Raw genomic sequence first — 27,406 nt, 5'->3', positions numbered from 1 at the left:
AGGACATTATAGGTAGAGAATTGAAAGAATCTTTCTCTTTTTTTGTATCGCATAAACTAATGCATATTTTCAAACGAACGGGATATAAATGTAAGGGTTGTCGAGAAATGAGGGGGGAGGGGGGGGGGTGGATTCCAGGGGCGGATCCAGCTTTCGCCAATAGGGGGCCGGAAATTTATCTCCATTCACATTTTTCCTAATCGGCCGCTAAAAGACGATTTGTTGTTGATTTATCGAGGGATAGTGTTAACATGCAAATTCCGTTTCATCAAATATAGGGTAAATTTTACTCAATACTTCTTAAATCAATTGATTACTGGAATATTTTTTCCTCTTGCAGGTATGGCAATAAAAATACAAATGTAGGGTTGATGGTATCCCATGACAGGATACCCCACGAAATCCGAGATGGATTACCTCAAATAGCGCTGGAGTATAAATAGTGGGCTTGGGGGCCAATCATGGACCACCGGAAATTTTCACGACCAAGAAATAAAATAAAGAGATGGAAATGAAAAGGGAGAATTTTATATGATATACTTTATACTATATAAAAATCCATCGCAAAATTTGATCTTTTTTTATTAAAATGTAATAAAAAAATTCTTGCTCGCTTCGCCCCACTCGCCATTTTTTTGTTAAAGAATTCCCCCACACACCATGTCTAGCCCCTTCAAAAATTTTGGCTCATTAGACAACTGTCCAACAGTGTCTTTGAATTTAATTTATGTAGTTGTGCGTGTGTCAATATATACCCTCCCTCTTTTCTTGCTTTATCATTATTTATTTCATTTTTGTAGGGGTGGAGAGAATTCTCAATTTTTATATTAGATGTATTCAAATGACGATCATATAATATTGAAATAGTTGAACTGAATGGATCGCTACCAGATTCAGATTGAATAGCGCCCACTTACGGAAAAAATATATTTCCTCAAACTTCCTTCGCGAATCCATATCCTCGTGTTGGGGGCAAGTAATCTTCTGAAGCGTAAGTTCTGTTCCTGAAACCCTTATTTGTAATTATGAGCATTATTCAATTTATAAGGGACTATTCGGTTAACGACGGCATTTTTGAAATCGGTAGCTCAGAAAATGATTTAATCCTATCGAACACCCACTTTCATGCTTCTGTACATGTATGTACGTTGGTTTAAAGTACATGCATGGTTCACTTAACGGTGTATACACTCTGCATTATCTAAAAAAATGATTAATTTTAAGAACATAATAAAATGTTTTATAAAAAGTCTTAATTCAGAAGCCTATAGATTTTTAAACATTGATACAAATTCATGTATGTTATTGTTCCGTTTTTTAATAAACTCCCAAATCATTTGCATTTCGTTTAATACTTATTTAGACATGATAAATCAGTTGATTAATGTGCCAAGGAATACATTGTACATAATATAAGCGCTTACATAAATATCTCGGTCACTGAATTTAATCAAGTTCCTGCAAACAATGTATGCATATTCTCCACTCCCTGGGGAGTATTTCAGCCAGTCGCCACTGAGGCGCACACATTACTGGACAAGCTACAATGGCTTTCAAATCTTACCGGGTACCCATTTGGCACCTGGGTCGAGAGTGGAAAAGTGTGGATTAACGCTAGGCCGCTGTGGGATTCGAACACGATTGTTTTAGTACTAGGCCAGAGTCATCACTACGACGCCACCACTCTTCCATTTCTATTTCCAATAATTACAATAACTCATTTTCTGACTTACATCTTGTCTATCTATAAAGTGAACAATAAATATCGATTTCGAGGAAATTTACGTACAGCACGCGTAAGATAATTGTGCATAACGTTCACAATGGGGAGGGCTGTTAAAAAGTCGAGATTGCGTAATTGTAGATTCATATTAACATTATTAACAATGATAGTAAATACATTTACCGAGATTATGCCAGAATCCATTTTGGGGACATGGTAGTTAATGGCGTTGTCGATAGAAGGCTAAAAGAATAACTCACCCCCCATCACGCAAAGTGAAATGAGTATGTGATTTGTTTCCCCACGTTTTTATCTTTTCACTTCTTGGAAATTTAGGGGAAAGGGTCATTTTCATGAATTATCTATATAGTCACTTACTAGTTGTTTTAATGATATTCAAAAGAGAGTATGTTTACACACACGACATCACTTCTATCCGCTTATTAAAACTCTTCAGTAATTTCCAATATACGAGTCCTAAAACCAAGATGCTCGTCCACGCAGCAAAGAAATGATTTTGAAAGAATTGAAAACCAGTTCAATTTGGGATATGGATGATTTTCGTGATTACACGGTGTTGATTTGCTCATGTTGGCACTGAACATGTGAGGAGTCATTAGACAACAGATCAAAAACATTGTGATGCCCGGGAGAAATCGAACGAATGACGTAAACTGGTCGTCTGGGACTCATTGCTGAAAATCACTTGGTAAAACATTTCTTTGTCAAAGCTCACCGTTTATCGTCTGGCCCAATCGTCTGGCTGTAATACAAGGGGCTACAGTTCAAAAGGCTAGGATTCAAGATTTAGCAAGTCCCTGGAGGCAACGTGTTGTAGTAAGGCGATGAAATGTGTTTATAAACCTTCAAAATGCTTCATTTGAAAGGCAAATCCAGAGGAAATCATAAGAACAAACTATCAATATTAATTATAAAGATTCTCACACGGATACAGTCTAAAATATATTTCAAATTTGATTTTTCATTCATTTTTTATCAGAAATTTTGTTTTGTACTTCTATGAAAATAAAAACAAAACAGAACACGTGGCACACCTACAAACACCTAGGGTGGTTCAATGGGGGGGGGGGGGCGGAGACGACCCAAAGATGATGTATTTCACTCCCTGACTACTTGATCTGATTTGATTTATTGTAATCTTCTGCATTCATAACATTCGTGTATAATACATTTTTCATTACATAACAAACTTAATATATTGGTTATTGCTTTTTGGCATGAATCATAAAGAAAAAAGTTGACTAAATAAAAAAAAACATTCTGAACAAATATGATCTAGTACCAAATAATCTTAACATTTACAGTTTGCAGAAGAAGGATTGTCATTATAAGCAGATTGCTTGAAAAAAAAAGTGACAACCCCGGATTAAAACTCATTAAATCAATTAAATCATTTGTAAAGCAGAATGGTAAGATTTGTTCATAATTTTAGTGATGAAGATGGAGATGGTGAGGACGAGGATGATGGTGACAGTGGTAAAGATGAAGGCCATGGAGATTGCGATGATGGTCATGGAAGAGTATTTGGTGATGATTAAATCAAAGGAAGAGTGATTTGATGATTAACTGAAATGGACTGAAATACTGACACAGAAAACTTACTTCAAATAATCTGATAATAACATGGATTAATAATAATAATAATGTCTGCATTTATATAGCGCTTAACACATCGGAACGTCGCGACGTCTCTAAGCGCTTTACAAATATATTATTACCCCGGTCATCGGATCCTTGCATGCCCGCATACAATGTATGCACCTTCTTCACTCCCTGGGGAGCATTCCTACGAGAGGTCAAAGACTAAATTGCTAGGCATACTTCATAATTAGGCTTTCACTTCCTACCGGGTACCCATTTAACACCTGGGTGGAGAATTACAAATTGTGTATTGACGTCTTGCCAAAAGATGCTAGGCCAAGGTGGGATTCGAACACACGACCCTCTGACCACAAGGCGAGAGTCAGAACCGCTACACCACGGCGCTTCCACATATGACGTTTGCCTTAGATGAGTAAAGAGATGAGTATCTTTTTATAGGCTATGGTAGAGAGTTCCATAAATCGGGACCGTGGTGTCTTATGGATCTCTGTGCAATAGGCAATTTGGGGTTGATTAAATGAAATTTTGAGGAGCTACGTGTAGGGTAAGAATGAATAGATGTGTTCATTGTATAAACTTTTTGGAATGAAGGAGGAAGCATGACGTACTTGAACACCAGCAATAAACTTAAAAGTGAATTTATGTCACATAATGTTAGTCTCTATTTTATGGAATAATGGGTTCGTGTGTGATAAATATTGCGAATCAGTACAAATTCGAATGTCTTTTTTTCCTGTAATGAATATATTGTATTAAATTTAGTTTTTGTGCAGGTTGCACAAACTATATTGCAATACGATATATAAGGTAACATTAATGAATTGTAGGCCTACAATGTGAAAAAGGTAGTAGGTGGAATGATGTTTTTCATTTTGGAAAGTACATCGACGTTTCTCGAGATTCTCGACTTGAAAGATCATGGAGTGGCGATAGCACTGTGTACCCTTTCCTCTGTGAACGTGAACGACTGTACTTGAATTTCACCACTTGGACGTACAGAGGGGATTTTACTTTTACCGCCATCTCTTGCATGTTTGAAAAAAACAAACAGAAAATTATTGATTATAGGACTATAATCAAATATGAATCAGTTCGTAAGAAACAGTGACATCAGCTTTCAATATCCCAGAACTGCTTTGTAGATAAAATCGATAGTTCGTTGAGGATGGTGTTCTCCTTTCTACGATAACTTCCGATGTATAATTAAAATCTGTTCTCGCTGGAATTGGTCCTCTTTTCTTTGAAAAGAGTTTAATCATCACATTGTTGGAGACTATTCGTGACAATATCGTAGGTTGACGTAGTCATAGAGATTCAACGAAAACTGCCATCATAATTCTGTTCGTTTATTCGCGGAAGCCGAGAAAGGGGGCAGGAACGCTACTTTAAGTTTTCAAGTAAGGTAAACAGAGGAGGAAAGAAAGAAGATAATTGGAAGAAATAGGGACTAAGATATAAAAGTATAGAACGAAAGGCCTGAGCCTTGCAAATTTATAATAGCCCTTTATATTAATGGAGAAATATGACTACACTTTTATGTCGTCTTGCCCCCCCCCTTCACCAAACTATCCTAGCACCGCCCCTGTCGAATTGAAATAACCCCTTATCCTTAAGGCTTGGTCCTACTACACTTACGGATGCAGAGAGGATGTGAAACGGAAGAGAATCTTGTCATCCGTTGGAAAACGTTATGTATCCGTTGTGTACTCTTTGTAAACGTGTTTCATACGCTCTATATCATATTTTATCCGTTGTCTGGAGCGGATGAAAACGGATGGACACACCCCGAAATTTCGCTTGTCCGCTGTATCCGTTATGAATACGTTTAGTGTACGTACGCCAGTGGGACCAGGCATTTATATATTATATTAAATATAATAAATTTCTCTTCTTTTAGAATCATAGTGCTATTTTATCTAACATTGATAGATTGATAGAATTTATCGATAGACTTTATCTCCCCATTATTTTTTTTTACCCAATATCTATAAATTTCATTTTAAGAATCTGTAATTTTTCGGAGCTCAGAAGCACAATTTGAGCGTCAATCTGGTGCACATTTCATTAAAAAAATCTTACTGAGAAAACATCCTGCAATCATGTACTCTTAACCAATCACTTTACTGCATTTCAGTAGATTGTATCAAAGAAGCATGCAACTTACCATTGTAGAATTCGGTGTTGGACATGTTGGAATTGATGTTATATAGCATGGGTGAATGCGCATTGCCGAACTGAACAACCATGTGTTTGTATGTGGGGGCATGAATGGAAAGCGAATCTCATTCACATCCTACCTAAGAAAATTATATATTTCCTCTTTTTCTTCATTTCATTTAAAATTGGCTCAAGGGTTCCCCGATAAACGTTAGAAAGTACTTTGACATAAGCCAGACAGACCTAGCAACACTAGTGACAGTTAGGGGCGTTGTAGGGGTTGATTTCACATGAGTTAAGATAAGTAGCTTTCCAGATTGATTAGATTACATGCAGGCGTAAAGGTGGTCCGGATTTGTTGGTAATGGCCCCCCCCCCCTCCAAAAAAAAAGGAACAAAGAGGGGAAGGATTTATCTTTATAATACCGATTTGACACTAAAATGTAAATCTCGAAAATTATCCGACGGGAAGAGCCTCCTCTTAAATGTGATAACTTTTTTTTTAAACGGTTTAAAGACAATGGTATTGATGCTTGCCTCATGACGTAACAAACTGTTCAATCTGCACTTCTCCGTGATTTGCCATACGTTGTTGCAACACTGGTAACAAAAATCGCACTTGTTCGTGGATGAAGATGGCACTATCCAAAATTTATTTTCCTTGAATTTATTCGGTCAACTTTTTTTTCTTGAAGGGGTACTCCAGGCTGAAAATAATACGATTGGAATGTACCATGATTCAAAATTCAATGAATTTGTTTTCAAATTTTGATGAAATTTTCAGCAATTTGCTCGGTGCATTTTACTCTGTATATTTAGATATAATTATTTTTCAGCTGGGAGTTCCCCTTTAGATAATATATAAATATGGTCGATCATGTCATGTGTGTGTGTGGTTGTACCCAGTGGACAGCAATAAAGCTTAGGCCTCGGAAGATAAAACGAATTTGTTGTAACTTTTTTTTTAAACGTTACGATTTATTATCAGGGAGTGATTTAATGAATAGAAGCATATAACCGCATTCATTGGTGATCGTAAAAGTTATAGAATCATTCCCATTTCTTATCAATAGCGAGGAAAAAATGATAAACACATCAGAAACTAGTCACGCGCACATTTCTTCATAATTAGGCCCATCACAAGAACCATCCCGCAAATTTCAAATAAAATTCAACAAAATCGCTGTCTCTGAAGCACTTTCTGGATTTGACTCCGACAAAGTGCTATAGGAAACAGTGGCAGATGTGTGTAACATTACAGGTTAATTCATGAATTGACATTTGCGACGATTACCCGTGTTTTGAAACCACGATGTCTGTCTGGGATACCCTCGACACCATCGGATATGAACCACCTTTAACGTTAGAATCACGTTAAATCTTTGGGATATACTACAAAGTTAAAAGTAGACTCGAGAGATCAGAACTCCTTTCAAATCGATAGTGACGCATCCTATCTTCTATTGTAGAATAATACTTTGTCCGGGGCTGCTCCGGGACAAGTACCCCTCTTAGAAATGACGGAAATTCCCTTTTTTAATATGATAAGCGGAAAAACAACAAAAGATATAGCATGTATAGGGGATTATTCTCACTCGGCCCCAAGGTCGTAACCGTTTTTCGAAATAAGCCTCGGAAGCAAAATGTAAGCAGAAAGAGCAGGCTTTTCTTTAAAAAAAGGGGGCAAATTGTCAATTAGGGGCAAAATGATGAGGGCACGCGCCCCAAACTTTGGTCTCAGGATCCACAGCTGCACCTTGAGAATATTACAAACCTAATAGAGTAATACATAATTTATGGAGATATATCCTTGGTCCCGTAACACAAAGGTTAGCGATTATCGTACGCTTGATTTTCATGATTGATTGTACACTCTAGTCAATGCAATCAATTTTAAAAAATGTTTTACGATGATTGCTAAGTTATGTGTTACGTGCCTTGGATATAAGGCCTCATTGTATTAATTCAATTACTTAAGAATATAAGAATATGACAGATGTCTCCATGACCCTTGTATATTTCATTTATTAAAAGTAAATCTTTGTTTTTGAGGACGAGAGTTGCGTTTGCCTCACCTGAGCAAACAGGCTATTTGCAAGGTGTAAAGGTTTCGGGAAAAGCTCGGTTGATTTCGCAACTAAATTTTTAAGAATGAGAATTCAGACAGGAGATAAAATGCCAGAATCCCAGAATGACAGAGGTATATGTACAACATAGCAGCGCGAATTCAACTACTACTTAATACGAAGCTGATAAAAGTAATAGATACAAATTCAACACAGACGTGAAACAAAATAATATGAATATCTCAAGTGAATTGATCGGTGTGATTAAAATCAATAAATAATTCAACCGAATTATAATTATAAAGAAACATTTTAGGAGTTTTAACATATTGAATATTTAGGGCACACCACGAGATAAGATGTAATTTAGCTTTTTATCGATAACAACAAAATTGAAATGCATGCTCATCAAGACCGACATTTCGTTTTGATCTGGGCCCTGAGAGGGTGGCGAAAGTGTCATTGGAGGGAACCGTCATTCCTAAATATTACTGATATATTTTGAGGTGCTGCACGAGGTGCCTCTTTGTGAAATTATTACCCTTTTGACCTATTAGTCATCACAAAGATCGCTTAATAAACTGGATATATTATATGATTAATAATAATTAGTAATATTGGCGATGCAAAAGTGGATCTATAGGAACTCATGTATAATATATTATTTTAATGGGAATAGGTTGACAAAAAGACAAATCATTTTTTCTTTGCTTCCTATTTTATGTGGCGCCAAATATGTTTTTCTCCCATTACTAGATTCACACATCAACATTTTAGTTTATAAATGTTGATAACATTTATGTATATTCTAAGGACTGGGTATCTAATGAACATATCAAAAGTGGTAATATTTTCAATTTATTTGTTTATATAATCATTATGGATAAACCTTTATAGTTCAGGACCTAAGCATCATGTGTAAAAACTACTCTTCTTTTGAACAAAATAATTACTCTTTACCTATTTGAAAGTTGACTAACTAATATTCAGGTCAAGTTTATTTAAATGACGAATTTCCAAGTGTGAATTTTAGCCATACACCGATAACATCTCTCAAATATATTAAAATGAAAAAAAAAAGACAAGAGTACGAGTTGGTGGAATACACGGAGACCTTGTTGAGTTCGGGGTTGATATTCGATCCCCTGGCTTGCGTGATTTTCTTGTCTACCTTGCTCCCTGACTGACTAGCAACAATGGAGGATATTAATTTTGGCGCGAAGATCCCCCTGGGGCGCCTATCTACACACGTCAGTTAATACACGGGCAATCTGAGATGAAAGTCAATTGCACATACACTGTCTTGTGTTATTGATGTACTGGGGCAATGTCTTCTTTCTCCTGTGAGTGAGATGTTGAGGTGTAGTCATGCAGGGAGTTCGGGGAAACTTGGAAACAATGATGATTTTAAAGTGAATGATATGATCTGATGATATAAATCAATAATTTATGCTTGACAGTTTAAAACATAAACTAGTCAAGCAGGTGGCGCCATGCGGACACTTTAAATACACTGAGTAAAATTTGTCCAATATTGGGTAGAAAAGGAACATGCATGTTTTCTGGGTATTTTTTACCCCATACATGCCATATCGGGCTATTTCAACACAACATTGCGTAAGATTTACAAATCTTTTTACCCAACCAACATGCATGTTCTCATTTTACCCAATATTGGGTAAAACTTTTTAGAAAGTATATGAAAATAATAATAATTGACCTGAACATTTCGGATTATCCAAAACAGCCTTTATGAATCTGGTCCTGTCATTGATTAAGGCTGCAGTGAAGCGAATATTGGAGGTATACACATTTTTTTTCGTGCGTTGGGATGAATTTTCATGATACAAACAGATGACTGGTTTGTTGTCATGGTTGTTAAAAAGAATCCATTCAATTTATCGCTCTAAATATAGTATTAAAACCGAAAATACTTTAAAGAATTAAAGAGTAGACATGCACACACAAACACACACACTCTTATACACAAGAAATTCTGTTTCGAAATAAAATACTGCTTCCCCTATTTTCTAGTAATAATGTACTGACCGTGATCATCAACAAGGGGGGTAAAAACACCTAAACGCGTAATAATACATTTCTCCTGGTATACTAGTCCAAATGAGTAGTAGGTAAGTGCATTACACCCGAGTAAGTACTAAGAAGACGTAATCCCGTATTCATAGCTTTCCCGCTCTCAACAAATTGACCGTGACGCCAATGTGATGCCTCCTGGTTTGACGTGACGTCATCATTCGGACAGTGTACCTTTTGAACAGTAGCTCGAGAAATCAGAGAAAGGAAAACGAATGAAAGAAGGCAAAATGAAGTTGTAAAGTAATGCCGATGATTATGATTATTGTGGTGAGAATATGTTGAAGATGATCATGATTATGGTGATGTGGGGATAATGCGCTTTAAAAACACTGAGTAAAATTTTACCCAATATTGTGTAGAAAGGGAACATGCATGCGTGCTGGGTATTTTTCCGTAAAAACTCATTTTAGACTATTTCATCGCAAAATTGCGTAAAATTTACAAAAATATTAGGTTTCTTTTTACCCAACCAACACGCATATTACCATTTTACCCAATATTGGGTAAACCTTTTTTTAAGAGTGTGATGATGCTGCTGGTAATTATCATTTTCACGTATAGTTTATTTTCTACTCATATCAATTTTTTTCCATTGTTACGGATATTATCATAATCATTATTACTGAAAATAAACTACGTGCTGAAAACAATGCGGAAATTATCATGCAAGCAATGTTTATGATTAGTGATTATAATGTTGTAAATGAAGATGATTATGTTGATGATAATGTTAGGGGTAGCAACTACAGTAATAATGATAAGAATGAAATGGAATAATGATGATAATGATTTAGTGTTATCATCATTTTTGTGTTGACATGATAATCATGATAAACATTAAAAGTTTCGTACATATGAAGACGTGCAGAATAACGTTACGCCTACATATTAAAATGAATGCAACACGCAAGTTAAACTACCAATCAAACGTCCATTTACTTAAGTATCAAACCCTATACTATCACAAGTTGATTGGATTATGTCAATGCAGTAAACGTCATTCTATAGCTTTACGTAATCAATGACACCGTGTAAGATGACGTCATTGTACGTGTGTTGGTCTAGAACCAAGTAACAGCTTGGCTCTGAAAACAAAAATATTCAGGAAGAAAATATTAGGTTTGTTTACACATGATCATGCGATTGGAGTGGTGCTACAAGATAAGGGACTACCCCTGAAATGAAAAACAGGTAGAAATAAAAACGTAAGAAACACTCTATATTACGTAAAAAAAGGTCGCCGTAGGTCGTCTGTCTATCCATCGAAATACACTGGCGCTTCCCAAGATGTTATCAACTGCTGGTTAAACAAAAATTAAGCAGCCCAATAAGTTGAATAAAATGGGACTCTATATAGTAGATTAGCTAGGAAAAGTAATATGAATCTTAGTAAGGAAAGAAATAAAACTGTTTGAGGTGTAAAATTTGTGCAATGTTGCGTTCAAAGGTTTCCCCATGAAACAGGCTTTTTTCCCGTCCATCAAACGCGCATGTTCATTTCGGAAAAAAAGGTACACTGTTAGAAAATTTCTGCTTTAAAAAAAATTCCTGCAGCAGAGTCTGAAGAACACCTGTAATCTTACTGCACTGTGTAATCTTACGTGCATTATTTTGTGTAAATAACAGAAAATTAATATTTGGTGTATGTAACCTTGCAAATTTATTGTAATAAAACTGTTTCCTCCTTTTAAACAGACCTGTTCTGTAAAACTGTTTTTGTAGAAAATCTTTCCTGTTGTAACAATTTACAAAATGATTTCGTTATTTCTTTCTGTAAAATATTCTGTTTTCTCTCACAGATAGCACTCAACCTTTTTATGGTAACCATCACGATTATCTCACGTCATAGAAGAACTGTCATCTTGCGTTAGATTATCAATGATATCGCAACACATGGAAATTCATTTCGCTTAGACATGAACGCGATCGATCCCAAAAGTGAATCGATAGCCTACCCTCGGGCTTACCTGTTTGTTCACTTTTCCCCCCTCTTTGTTGCTGCGTATTAATTGCAGCTTTCTGAAAATACCCTGGGTCGTTCTAGCAATACAACGCTAATGCCAAATGGAAACATAAAGAAAGAGAAACGAATAGATAGAACATGTTGGTTGAGGTGGAGATGGAAAGAGAGAGGGCAACATGTAGATTTAAATCAGTGTAAATCCAGATTCATATTCGTATCTATTTAAGCTGAAAGAAAACAAAATATGTAATGTTTACAGAGCAAATAGACTATTGATTAAATCATGTACATTCAATCAAGTAAACGTTTACAGATGAAGTCGGGAGCAGTTTGTTACCGTAAGAAGAAAAACGTGGAGTACCACAGGGCCAACTTCTCGGGCCATTGCTAGTTTTGCATATTGAACAATTTCCAGCATTCATCCTAGATTATATCAATGAGATATATTATTGGCTGTCAACGTCTGCCAACGTTTTTCTTTCCCTTATTAAACTCTAAAAATGAAGTGCTAATTTAGCACTTAATGTCCTTGTATAGTATCTGCACTTTAAGTGCTGATTTTCTAGTTCAAATTTGAATGAATAATCAGCACTCAAAGTGCTTTCACTAAACAAGGACATTAATTGCTAAATTAGCGGTTCACTTTTTTAGAGTGTATTAGTACTAATATCATAACCACAATTTACACAAATTCTGGTTGGATAACAAATTTTGTTGTCTGATTGATTGGCTCATTATGGCCTTTCGTTCACATCTAAAATTATAGCATATTATGTACCATGGTCAAACAAGACTTAAAGTACAATAGTTATTAGACCCACTGAATGGTTTTATGAAATAAGGATTTCAGATCAGACCTGTTGCTCCCTCGTTTTTTTTTTATTTGGAATGTTATTCTAACGAATGCAACTAATGATTTGACATGCTTAACCGTTTTTCTTCAACAGAAAACATGCTTGTCACTAAAAGATCAAATCGTTTCATGTAAATATTATAAACCCAATCATTTCTACTCGTATGAATTAATAAATTAATAGATGTCGAATATTAAATGGGAGTTTTGTTTTACCAACAAAAACCCAGATGATCATAGGGCCAATAGTTGATCTGACCAACATATTTCTCTGATGATATATTCATTAAAAAAAGACATATATGACGTAGAAGTCTTCCACCTTCTCCTCATTGAATAAATATAAGAATTTTTGCAATATGAATTTACAATCGTAAAAATCAATGGAATTTTGTCTCGCTTAAAACATTGCTTATTGATAGTATTTAATAAACATCAGAACAAAGCCTCCATGATCTTCAAATCAAACCCCTTTAAGTTTATAGACTATTTCTTATCTCGGTAATCAAAATGTGCATATGGTCGTATAATGTATAGAAGTTCGATGGCGGGTGAAACAGTTTCTAAATTAAAACCTGTGCATGCCACAAAACATCAACCATAAAGGTAGACAAATATTCGGTGAAGGTATTTGATTATTAAAACCAACGGGACAATATGGAGGACTCTTGTGCGCAAATGGAGGCAAATTAATTTGCACACCTCGTATTATTACTCATTATGAGCATACACAAAGCAAAGGTTAATAGGGACGGCGCACAATCCTAATTTCCTGCTAGTTTGAGCTTGATTGAAATTCAGACGATACTCTTCTCCCCCCTCTCTTCTCTATCTCTCTCTCTCTCTCTCTCTCTCTCTATCTCTGCATCTTTCAAACCTTCTACAACATACACTTCTCGGCTTGGCTGTGAAGTAATCACTCGACAACACCAAAGATGTTGGATTTATGAAGCTGATCGAATCTTCAAAGCAAAGGGTCATACCTACTTTGGATATAATTGTTACGTCATTACCCGCTCAGTCAGTTTCTTTGATTTTGATATAAGGTATATTTCCATGCCTACCTCCATCATTATTTGGCTCTTAATGTAACAGAGCCTGACGTAGTTTATCAATACTTGATGTATAATCCCTTTCTCGATTCTCGTTTATTTCTTGTAATATGGCGATTACATTTGCTAAATTGAACCTTTGCTGACGCTTTCAATACAATACAGTTTCAAGTTATACCGAGATATGGCTTTATCTGTTTAACATATTTGATAAACGTTTTGGCTCAATGGGGAGTTTTAGAAATCGTAAGAGAGTGGGCAATTACGAATATTTCTAGCTACAATAATTATGACGGATTTCATAAATCTTGGACACTTTATTTAGCGTATTTGTAATTTGGGAAAAAGAAATACATCAGCCTCTTCAAAATAGTTTTCAAAAGATTTTTTTAAGCATCATCTATTCAGGTGTATTTACTATGTTTTATTGAAGTAGTATGTTAAGTTTCTATCCATATTTAAATCTATACTCTTTTTCAATTTTTAACGTATGAATAATGATGAAAAACATACATTTAGTTGTCAGTAACACGCAAGTAAATGATTACCAACGATAAACCTACAAGTCGATTAACGGCGATACCATCTAAGGAAATCACTAAAGATGAAAATGGCAAATCAGTTACAAGCTGCAATTCAACGATCAATAACATACAAAACACCAATGAATTACAATCAGCTAATGATGAATAACATACAATCAATAATCAATAAAATATTAATCAATGATCAGTAATATATATCACAATCAAATGTATACAAGTAATATGAAATAACGTACAAAGTCAATAACAATAAACATACAAAATAATAAGCAATAACATCAATAACAAGCCAGTGATCCTGGACCCCGTTGGATAAAAGATACCATTGTGGTAACTTTGCCATCCAATGGTAACTTGTCTGGAATCCTAGATATTGATTGGTTGGTGATCAACGTTACCATGGTAATTACCGTTGGATGGCAAAGTTACCATAATAGTAACTTTTCTGCAACAGGGCCCAGAACGAAAAACCTAAAAGCAATCATCGATAATGATATTGTAAAAAAGAAACCCCCCAAAAAGTATGGATTTTCCATAAAATCAAAATTTAAGAATTATATTTGATGGAAAACAAGAAATTATATCAGAAAAAAGAGAGAAATAAAGGACGTCGCGGGGGGATCTGTATCTAATAATATGGTAGTATAGCTTATATCATGCAAGAAGAGTTAAACAGTTGTTACTCAATTCAAAATCAATTAAGCCCTCTTAGAAGAGCTATGTACAGAATGGAAACAATGTCAGCCGTTAACAACTTATTTCACAAAAGGAAAGTGATATAATTAAGAGATGTGAATAATGATAATGATTAATTGATAACTCATTCATACTTTCAAATTTGTGATTTCATACGTCATAATGGCATTCAACGTTTAAAGAAACATGGCGTTTTTCAGTAAGAAGAAATTATATTTACATTATGGCGTCCGTGGGATCTTACGTATGGAATTCAAACGTTGCTATCCCTTATTTCTTATTTCATAGCCAAGACATGACTTCATCTAAAAAGCATTTTACGCCCAGAGCTAAGCCCACTGCAGTTTTTTTTTAATTTTCCCATGGGTGGTGGAAGGATTCTTTTATCCTTCTCTTTTTACTTTTTGGTCATCTTCTCCTCTCTTTTCCTCTATGCCCAGTAAATCGGGATTAGTCAACATACGGGCCTGGGACTATAGAAAGAAAATCAATAACAATATTTCCAGCGTGTTCGCATAAGAACGAAAAAAGAGGTTCACAAGTTTGGGCTCGTATTGGGTGTGGGAAGGTTTAATTAAAACAGAAACCTGCAAGCCACGGTAGGCTGCAAATATTATTGGCTAGGACCTGATAAACTGATGCGTAACAAGATGGAACACACATACGGAAGAGAGAGAGAGAGAGGGAGGGGGTATATCAAACAACCTAGCATTTCCCACTTTTGATATAGCCATAACCAAAAAGTTCATCTTGATGATAAATTCAGCTGACGAGGTCTTAATGAAATTGTTCTGGAAATACAACTTCCTTATTTTGAAAAAAAAATCCTCTTGATATTTATTGACTATGTTTTTATCAATTAATATATGATGTAAATAATTAAGCAACATGAAATGTTCCAGCAATGTATAGAGAGGGAGAGAGAAGGGAAGAAAGAGTTGTCGTGTTGCGTGAGGGGGAGAGATAGATAGGGAAGATGGAGAGAGATGCTTTGCGCATGCTCTCATGAGCCATGCAAGAAAGTTAATTCTTATTTGGAAAGGAGTGACCTGTTGCGTGTGGCGCGCTTGAAATCAGATGGTGGTTAAGACGATCCTAGCGGAAGAGCTACCTTCTTGGCTGTCTCTCTCCTTTCTTTATCTCCTTTCTTTTGTGGACCGAAGGAAAGTTGAGAAAAGGGTCCTGATTGCCTTTCTCGGTCGTCAATGCCTTGGATTTTGGAATGGTTTAAACTCAAACTGAACTCTTCACTTGGATTCTGTACGTAGAGATTTGTCAATCTGCAAAGGAGCTCGCTTCGTCTCAATTATTCAGATTGCGAATTTCGCCAATTTCTGACCATTTTTACACAGATTTTCATCAGACTGGTATGTAAACTGATGCAAATAATGTCTTTATTAGTAAAAGAAAAGGGATATTTATCGATTTTAAACACTGGCGATATGATCGGAAAATAAACACAACGTTGTAATGCCACCAAATATGATATACCTTGGAGAGTACACTCATATTATATCCTTTTAAGTTCATTGTGACGTGCAGTCCATAACCGGGGACCTTACCTTGCCCTTCCAAAATATAAGTTCAAAGTACTTTCAATGAAGTTATAGTGAGCCAAAAGTTGTTGTTACTTCATTGGTAATTTCAAACAATTTCATATCAATATATTAGCTTGAATCATTGGAACCGTATAAAGGGAGATGTTTTAATAACTCAAATTCAACGAAAAGCAACATTTCGCGTTAAAAAAGAGATCATTTAGAAAGAGTCATTGTTGTTTCTTAAGAACTACACTCAACAGAAAACAAAATTATTTGCATATCTATTAAAATTCGGAGCATTGTGAGAAGGACACTTCTAATTATAGTAAATATTTTTTAAACGTGAGTGCATGGTGAAAATGTGAGTAGTCTATTTTCATTAATGGATTTCTGATTTGATTCACAGGCTTTATAATATTTGCTTTATGAACAGAATGCTTTATAGAATAAACGATATCAATGGAAAAAAGGAATATTGATCAGTGATGTTGACCAATTTACCAGTTCATTCCTTTTTGGAATGGAAGATTGAACTGAGACGGTTTGAATTTTTACTACTATTTCATTCTTACGATATGCCTTCTTCATACCGGACAAAAAATATTGTTTCCATGGTTACTGAGGTAAATTATAATTGTTGATTTGGAAATTGTTCTTTATCAAATGTATACTTTAGTTGTTCATTAGATCGGAATGATCGGGGTGATGGAGACCGAATGTCGTAACATAGTATAATTTATGCATTTATACTATCCTTCACACATCGCTTAGGGTTTACAGGCATAGATAAAGAACCTGCGCTTTATTCTACATCGGTTGGGCACCTGATATTCCAACTATGGATTTGCTCTATTTTCGTCAAATTCCCGGTGATGCCATGCAGTTGTGTGGTTTCTCTCAAGAATTATCCCTCGTCGATATAATTGATATACCAGGGAGATTTACACCTCCTTGTGCATTTGCGAACACCAAGAAGACGAAACTTGGGCAGACCAGTCGAAGAAAAAGTTCTAGCAGTTTCCAAACAGCTTGAATCGGGCAAGGATCACGGACTTCATACTGTTCTAGACTAAGATTCTTGGTAAACCAAACATGCATATGGTCTTTGATTGGATGACAAATATGATCGTCATTACAATATATGCTTCATCTTAAATTGAATATACATAAGGAGTTAGGGGGAGTTAGGTCAAGGAAAAGTAAAAAAAAGAATGATCAAAATATGATATCATAAATTATTGGACCAGATTTCACTTCTATCTCTTCGTTATTGCAGTTAACACTGATCAGATACGGCTTCAACTAATCTATCTAACAGATAAGACTGTAAATCTGTAAATAATTCAAAGTGAATCTGAATCTGCATGTATTATGGAACTCGAATTCATCATTGCCCATGAAAAAGTCTTCGAAACGAATCCTGTTAGAAATAATTATATTCCAATACAGTTTGATGTACCGAATGGTCCAAGTATTCGCCTTGCAAATGGAAGGTCCAAACGCGTGGTGGGTCTTACCAAACATCTTGTGAAAAAGTATGATTGTTACCTCTTTACAGAAGTACTGTGTCCCCCCAATAATTACAGGAATGCATAAACACATGTACTGTAGATGGATGGGTAGGACAACACTGTTGGCCTACAGAAACATATAGACACTGCCTTATGTTACTATGTATTTCTAAACCATACAGGTTAATTGAGTATAAATTACCTCTGAATAGGCTTTTGTTGGTATTATGTACATACAAATATTATATGAACAAGATAAGTGATTCCAGTATTATCTTTTTCTAAATGTGTATTCAGTTCTTATCAAAACAAGTGTTTGAGTGCTGTTCAATTATGATCAATTAAAAACTTAAGGTCGATCGATATATTCGATTTCGCATCATCAGCATCGGAATAATAATATCACCACTGATATTCAAAGCTTGATTGAATAGCATCTTCTCAACGCTTCTAAGTTTGGTCGTTATGAAAGTGTATTACATGCTTTGAATACAATTAGTCCACCATTGATTATTTTATTTTTTCAAACTTCCAAGCTTCGTTTCCTTCCTGTATTGAATTGTGTTTCAATGTCACCAATCGAGTCCTTGTCAATTCTATCAACGTTTTTTTTTTACATACAAAAGGTAATACTTACTACCTTACCATATCTTGTCTAGTCCTTTGTAGTTAAGTTATACTTGAGTCGGTCTGTCAACTATAACTGTAAAAATGCCTTGTACTATTATTTTGGAGTAAAAGGCTGGATTCTTGATCATTACCCCCAGCCAACCTCTTACTCCAGAATCTTTGCAGACACTAAGCAGTTGTCAAGGCAACCGCGCAACGGCATTTTGCCGGAAAGCATCAATATTTAGGTATTCCCACCTTTGTAATGTGATATCGTATACATTCATTTCTTCTTTCCCCTCTCTCTCTCTCTTTTATGCAGTGCATGTAGGTGATTGTGTGTCCTGATTCGTACCAATATGGATAACGCTGTGGCACCCGGAGGTCCGAAGCAGGATAAGGTTTATGCCTTTAATATGAATCCGGTGGGGGGTAAGTTCGGTGCCCTTATTTCGGCCTTTCCTCTTCGGCTCAGTTTTTATCTCTTGGTTTTCTTGAGCCCCCTGTCCATGGATCTGTTAGCACCTATAACGAGTCACAGACGACACTTGCTACATTCCTTTTATTGACATCTCCAAATTGGGTATTTCATCATATTTCATATATTTCTTCTATTTGATAGAAAAAAATCCCATGAAGTAGCTGTCATCCCAAACCCATTGCTGGGTGCAGTAATCCTACTCTTTAAAATCAAAGCAAATATTTTCCAGCCCTTTTCCTAATTTTTATTCGATATCTTATATCATGGCCGTTTATGTTAATTTATATCATGATTATTGTTTTGTTAACAAAAAAAAGAAAATGTCCCATTCTATGTCCCACTATCTTCCCTATCAATCCCTCAGGTTTTCTTCTTTTAGATATTTTTACAGGCCAATGCACCACTTTATTTGATATAATTAAAAGGGTTTTTTCTCAAAAATATTTTCGATTTTTTTTTTAATTTTTAATTTTTTTTTAAACAAAAGTTTTAATCAAGCATCATAGGTTTTTGATTGGTATTTGCAGATTAATTATTAAATCAACCATGAAATAAACGATCTCCACACACTATCACCTCTTTTTTTCCTATTCATTCCCGTTTGAAATCTTAATCCATTTTTAGATCTAGGTCAGTATGTTTTATCATTTCATTTTAGTAATTGTTTAATGCGATCATTATGATAATCAAAAGACCAATGGAAATATCAATATTAATGATTTGCGATAGTCAAGGGCGGACCCAGGTTTTTGCGATTGGACATAACATAGTCAATCGATTTGGGATGAATTTGTTAAGAGGGTGGAAAATGTCTGATTAAAGTATTTGTTAAATACTTAAAAATGGAATGACAAAAAGAGGCACCTCCCAACATACCGGAGCAACTGCGATTCGTTAACACTATCATCACCTTTGAACCTATTGAACAAGTCAATATTAAAATCATTATGATGGCGATGGTGGTAATGATGATGACGACAGTGTCACTGACGACGACGACGGCGATGATGATGAAGAAGATAATGTCGATGATGATGACGAGGATGATGGTGTTGCTGGTGGTGATGATGTTAATACGTGGTACTGATTTAATAATTCTAGAGATAATAAGTTCTAGGTTCTTTTGTTTGTTTTTAATAGTATCGCCAATATCAAAAGTGAATTTCCCAGGTTCTGATTCTTCGGTCATTCACCTCGCTATGCACGAAAACTAGATTAGACTGTTCCGAATTCTATATCCGATGCTACTCGTGGGCGTAACGCTGCGTGAGATAACTTTGAACTATATCGATGCCAGAACGTGTCCTTTTTTCACCGATCACAGAGCGCAACACTCAAATGCTTTATTAATGCCTTCACTTTATAAGATTGTGAAGAAAATTAGGTATTGTACAAGTCAAGCAATGAAATTGCGTGATAATAATTTCACAAAAATGGTGATGCTCAATAGGTGGAAAACCATCTATGTTTAACAAAGAAGAAATTTTTGAACAAGATAGAACAAGGATACTTCGGATTTGGAGAACAAAGTGGCATGTCGATTCTTTAAAGAGCGGGAACTCGACGGCATTCTTCCTTCATGCATCCCATGACATTGTGGAGATCAAAGGGTGTCGGTCTTGTGAACAAGGCGAGATGGTACACCATGGAAAACTTAGTGAACTTTTCGGACAGGAAATACATTACCATGGCAACTAAGATGTGCTATAGACTGTGAGCGTCGGCTTGGGCGCTAATTTCAACCGTCCTCGTAATTATGCACAAACATGATAAGGTTGTCGAACTTCCTAAAGTGGTTCGAATGTCTTTAACCAGAGGCCAGAGCTCCTACAAGGGCATATAGCTATCCATGATTAGATAATTTTTAACAAACTAGAGCAAAGAATCGTAAGGTTGATGCAGAAATTATCAGGCGCATTAAAACCTTCTGATTTTACAGAACGTTAATTGATACTCTGCTTCCATGAAATGAAGTATTTCAACTGATACGATTGAGATTGAAACCAACTATTAATGTAACGGAGCGTATCCGTAGAATACCGCGTTCTAGTAACTCCAATTTAGCATTCAAAGAGAAATACAAGTTGCATCATCCAATAAAACACATAATTAAAAAAAAAAATACAAGTTGCATCATTCATACTCTCTATACATGTAAAGTGAATTTGATGAGTATTTTTACATAAAGTCTTACTATTTGTCACTTCAAGTGGTAAGGGTGTCAGAAGCTCTCATTCGAGTCAACTTAATCATTCATTTAAGTCAATATCGGGCAGTACGAACTTTTAATTGGTGTCTGAGGTTTCCAAACCATGTTACATAATACTTGATATCTTACTATGTGGTTTGAGGAAATTAGGCAATATAACAGTAAATCCAATGTTCTACCCGGCAAACTGGAGGTTGATTCTACCTACTAGAATATTTTACTTAGGGATTGTGCTTAAATCACGGCTGGTTTTCAGTTATTAGAGACCCTCTTAAACACTCACAAAAGCCCCATTAGAACCCTAAAAGGTTCAAACAAAAATATAGCATAAAACAAAAGTACAAATAAATAATAAAAACCCGGCAAAAATGCTAGAAAAGGGAGAGAGAATTAAAAAAAATCATGAAATATTATTGTTCGAATCTTTTTTAGTTAAAAAATGCGTATGATATTCATTTCAAATTAAATCGAATGTCATTCCTGACGAAATCGCCCTGACACGTTTAGCAATAACGTTTAGCAGAGAAATTCAATTGATATTCATATTTCAAGCAAACTCTGTCACGTTGACTAACTCTGCTCCAGATTTTTTTGGAAAAGAAAAGTTTTTGCGACCTGAAGAAAGCGAAACTTAAAATGGCGGGCGACGGGTGGTGGAAGGTAATGAATAGGCTGGTTTCAAGTAAGCACTCTACCTCTTGTTATCAATCGATAAATGCACTGAATAGCCCCAAGCCCTGTACCTACGATGCCCAGCGAATACACCCTCGTTCTCATTTGCGAGTCTCTCTGTCTCCACCGCTATCGTCCACACACGCACGCGCACACACCCACATACACCTTCACGCACCCACATTCCCACCCAACTCTTATTTTCTTCATCTTCGTTGTGGTGCTCTCTTACACAATTTAACATCTACGCGCACACGCATCATCCATTCGTGTTCTTGTATCGGAATGCTCACACCCACACCACCACCAACCCCAAATCTTAGTTGTGGCGCTTTCTAAAAAAATCTGTGTGCACTTGCAACGCCCAAACTCTTCCTTTATTATATTCAATGCACAAACAAACACACCCCCACACACAGTCCACACATTACACGTTCCACCCTTTCGGGCTATTCTACAGACAAACGCACATCCACCAGCTTTCTTCCTCTCGCTGCTAACCATCCCCTCATCATGTTTTCTCTCTAAGGATCACTCCCACTTGCACTCACAACTCCACACGCATTCCATATCACGCATTTCTCAAATAAATACACACGCACACCCACCCCTACATTATGATCACCGTGTTGTCTTGATCTTAAACTCTAATATAAACACCCCACACAGTGATTTTCTGTCTCGTACAATCACTTTACTCTTTGACCCGCTCAGAGGGCACACAAACTTTCTCTCTTGAGTTTTTAGTATTCTCACAAACGAACGCTCACACCCCCACCCATTCGGACTATAAACTCTCGTTCCCTTGCTATAGAATTCACATCCCATTTTTCTCGTATGAACCTTTTCTCTCACATCCACAAGTAAACGCGAAATACAGACGCTAGTAATTGTTGTATTATGTTATAACAATAACACAAAACATGAACAAAACATCGCACATCCACACCCACACACTCAACAGCCATATTCTGATCCTTCCTTAACGCACCCATATACTGGTTCTTTTTTGGGGAGGATCCATTTCACTCTCACCCTCAAAGAAACACACAATTCATTGTAACTAGTTATTGCATTGCGTTATAAACACGCACACACACACACCCACATACTCAACAACCTAGGTCTTTCTCATGTACACACGCCATCCTCTTATTTGCTTATTTCTAGAATGCCTCACCCACACATACACTCACCCATCTGTTTTCTCTGTGTGTCACACATAACAATCAACCCACACTCGCACCCATTCACCCACACACACATTTCTTCATCACTCACTCTTGCTCATCTTCCCTTTATGTTTTACATCAACACCCAGACGTAGACAGACACTGCCTCACACACTCTGTTCTAACCCTTACCCTAACCCTCCCCTCTATATACTTCGTTTCATTGATGTGTTTGTGTCTCTTGTCTCTCTTTCATCAAATGATTTTAGATTTTGCTCTCATTCCATTATGCTGCTTCCCCAGTCATCCCATAGGGCATGTGTGTTCCCCAAGGGTCGGTGTGTGAGGGAGAGATGAAAACGAAAGAATGAATATTGGGTCATAGAGCCAAAAATATATAGACATGTTGAAATATATCACCCAGACTTAGTGGTAGTAGAAATAGATGAAGATAATTATGAAAAGAAGAAGAAAAATGAGGGAAAATGAAAAGAAGGGAAACGGATGTTCGATATAGAAAGATCAGTATGGACTGCAAAAATAGGAGAATATAAAGAAGAGCTGGTTGTAGCTGAAGAAGTATAGGAATAGCATTAATATTTACTTTTTAACATGGACGATTTTAGCAGTAGAAGCATAACTGCAAGATTGGTATAATTGTAGGAGTATCAGTTTAGCATTTGTATTCTCCTTGTAGTAGTAGTAGAAGTAGTAGTAGTAGTAGTAGTAGTAATGGAAGCAGCAACAGCAGCCGTCGCAATACCAATAACACGTTGGTTTAGTAGATGTAGTCTTGAAAGTTAAGCCATAAATTGCATGAACTGTCGCAGGTTGTTTAATATCTCCAGCACCCTGATTGAGTGTGAGGTTTGAAATCGAATCGATCTTCTGTGATATTAGTCCTATGTTTACTCGCTGTGTTGCGTTACCCGGCTGTCAATTCTACAAACTTGACGAACCGGTTCACCCAACTGTCCGGCGAACTTGCAGCGCAAATAAAAGCAGGCATGTATCAACATTATACCATATCACTTACACAAATTCATATTTAAATCGATGAAAACCCATCAAACGATGGGAAATGAACGCTGGTCGGTGACAAATATCGGTCGTTGGAAGAAAAGTAGAAGGCATAAACAAGAGACAATCGACAATTGGCAGAATGGTAATGATTGTCAGTTCTACCGAGTCAGCTTGAGTTTACTTTCATGGTAACATTGCATATACTCGGCTAGTTTCCTGCAAATTGAGCAGAGGCAAGGACGAAACTTGTGCGTGTGGGTGATATCAAATCCATCTTTTAGTGTGTTTTTATCTATTTTCACTACGATAAGAGGTTCATAGAGTCACTAACGTAGACCCCACCATATCATTGTTGACATAACAATCATTATTAACGTATCACCAATCAGCTTTTTATTTTTTCTAACAAAAAAAAATAAATTCATTCAGGAAATCCCCATCGTCATAGAATTCTAGATCTCAAAATCTTTCATACTTATTTGTAAGCACTCAGTTATGTAGATTACAACATTTTAGCATCATACTATTTTTTAATGAAATTGTCTAACTTTAGTCACGATTTTTTTACTGTGAAATGCTTTCCGACAGCTCCCGGCCGGCCGATCTCTTTCCCAGACTATCAACATGATCAACAGTCTGTAAGTGATATCATTTGGTTTAGACGAGCGTTTAGAAGAACAAGAACGGCGCCTCTACATTGTCTGTGCATCAGCCTTAGTCCCATCAATCGTCTGAAGTTCAATACTTAAATTTAGGCACTTGGCAACATAAGCTGAACCTAGCAATGACGAAGCAATAGTTGTATATGGGGCGTTACAATGAACTTTCCATGCTTACGTTGAATTTAAGATGAAAGTGAACAATCAAGTAAACATCCTTTGATATGCGTTCAGTTGCAACTCAACTTCCTTGCGAGGCACTAAATCTTGGTGTGTTGCGACCAATGATATACTTATTTAGGAAGCCTTCAAATTTATGGAATGTTTAAGAATACCCCCCCCGCAAAAAATGTGATATGCTTATAGTTCAGCATTATGCTTGATTTAATTCCTCTTTGTATTCAATTCAATTTTCTGTTGTGTTGGACTTGACCTTAAATATCGAAATACCACCAATTGGTTTTCATTAAGTCGTGGAAAGTAAAAAGATAACAATCATATCTCAAACCGTTTGTTCAACTAAACGAACATGACATGGTTCCGGATATGCATTGAACAGTGGTATTGTCAAACCTAGGTCAAATTTAACATCCATTCAATAATAATGAATAATGATTTGAAAATAAGACGAGGCACGCACGTTTAATTAACGCTGGTAATAAACGATTCATCGTTTAGACGTAGCCGCATCAAGACGCTAACTAATATTACGTAATAACGACAGACTTGGTTTAAATACAGAGGGGTTGATTTTGAAACAAAGAGGTTTTATTACCCTCGACATGTTTCGTAGTGATATATATTCTGATAGATTAATCAAAAACGTTTGGTCAATATCAAGGGGCTCTCCATCTGCAGTTAAATACCAACGATCATATTAAACACCATAGATTTTTTTTATTTTGCTTGGGTGGTGTCAGTCAAACAAGTAGTTTAAAGTAAGACTAAAAATTACGCTGATTTACATCTGAGCATTACAACGATAAAAATGGAAATTGCAAGAAAAACCGTTGTATTGTTTTTATTTATACTTCTACTATACTACTACTACTACTACTACTACTTCTACTACTCCTACTATAGGACTACTACTACTACAACAACAACTACTACTACTACTACTACTACTACTACTACTACCACTACCACTACTACTACTATACTACTACTACTATACTACTACTACTACTTCTACCACTCCTACTAAGACTACTAAGACTACTGCTACTACTACTACTACTACTACTACTACTACTACTACTATACTACCACTACTACTACTACTACTACTACTACTACTTCTACTGCGTCTATTACTATCAAAATAGTGCTACCTTGGTTGAGAGTTGCAAAGTACAGATTGAAGCATTGCCAATGACGCTAAGCCATTATGGAACTCTAACACACGACCCTCTGACGAGAAGGAGAGTCGCATCGTCACTGTCTTCACCACGCTTCCACAACTGCACGATGGAAGATATTACACAATCAACTTAACATCTAATGAAGATCGTCTTTCGAAGTTATCACCCGAAATTACGAAGCCAAAAATTGTCAAATAACTTTCCATAGACACTTTCCTTTAATAATCATTTCTCACAATTTTCCATTCTCGATGAGTGTTTTGATTTCTTAAGATCAATGGCGGCGCTTCAGGTTACATGAGTGACCGTTTGCTATGATTTTTTTCAAGAAGTAAGGGGAAAGTTGGAAAAGATGAAAAAGGGGAAAAGGGAAGAGGAAAACATAAGGGTGAAGAATATCGGAAGGAGAAGCCTGTATCGTAGAATTCTATTTATTTATTACCCCGATTAACTAATAGAGCATGATTGATGAAATCGACATAAAAAAATTATGAACCTCTAAGATTCCATTCCCCGGCTGCAGCTGCCATTGTAAATGCGTCACTTTTGATACGCAATTTTAATGAAATTGGGCTATTCTATCAAAAGGGCTTGTCTTTCGGAAAGTTAGACGATGTGTGCATGCCCTCAAGAACTAAAGCACATATCGACGTGTGGCTAAATGTGAACTAGTTGCCGAAAACGTCGCTACAAAGCAGAACCGCAGAGACAAAATAAACAATCCTTACTGAGAAAAGAAGTAATTACAGGCGCCATTTCAGAAACCAAACCAAGTGTATTGAACCAGATCAGTTGTGTGTGTACAAAGTTGGCCCAGTGGAAACCGTCGCTTAATTCAGCAAGAGGACGCGTGTTATTGGGTTACTCTTGGGCGATTGAAGATGGAAACCAGAGGCGGAACAAGAATTGTACGGTAGCCGCGAGGGCGGGTTAAGAATGTACGACCCTGCACAAGGGATGGTTTACCGTATCAGATTACGCGCGCACTGCATGTGATGCTTCATTCTCCTTGCTCAGTGTGGAACCTTTATCAGCCTCGGGCGCCTTAGCGTAGTTTCTGTTTCCAGGGTGTGTGAGTGTGGTGCAATAACCGTATGTATGTTCTCACCTGTCTTCATCGTAGCCTACATTTTATTTGTAAGACCCCGGTGCAAGATACAACCGCTCAAGTTCTCCTTTCCCCATATGATGATATCACCTACAGCACTCGAAGAACAGTATCTGCAACGAAGAACGAGCCGAAGTATACGTATCTGACCGACATCGAGCTCATCGAAGCCAAGTCAAACACCAATTGTCTTAATTCATATCGACAATCCCCTAGTGGATGGGGATATTTATACATTGCACACAAATACAACATTCTACATGGACATGATCACAGACTTAC

At 36.3% G+C, this 27,406-nt stretch overlaps 1 protein-coding gene across 2 annotated transcripts in view; it reads left to right on the top strand.

Annotated features, from left to right (window-relative positions):
• Window positions 1-27,406, top strand: part of LOC121408676 (sodium-dependent dopamine transporter-like) — a 62,049-nt gene that overhangs the window by 8,137 nt on the left and 26,506 nt on the right. The window contains exons 1-2 of one of the 2 annotated variants that reach the window (XM_041600220.1): window positions 15,848-16,142; window positions 18,759-18,868. In XM_041600220.1, coding sequence (XP_041456154.1) covers window positions 18,796-18,868 — 73 coding nt within the window. In that variant the 5' untranslated portion in view covers window positions 15,848-16,142; window positions 18,759-18,795. Of the gene's footprint in view, window positions 1-15,847; window positions 16,143-18,758; window positions 18,869-27,406 lie in introns of those variants that run through there. The other variant, XM_041600219.1, reaches the window with a different exon arrangement.

This window comes from Lytechinus variegatus, chromosome 2 (assembly GCF_018143015.1).
Source record: "Lytechinus variegatus isolate NC3 chromosome 2, Lvar_3.0, whole genome shotgun sequence".
NCBI classification, from domain to species: Eukaryota; Metazoa; Echinodermata; class Echinoidea; order Temnopleuroida; family Toxopneustidae; genus Lytechinus; species Lytechinus variegatus.
The sequence above is the reverse complement of the archived record's forward strand: the minus strand, read 5'-3'. Positions and strand labels throughout refer to the sequence as shown.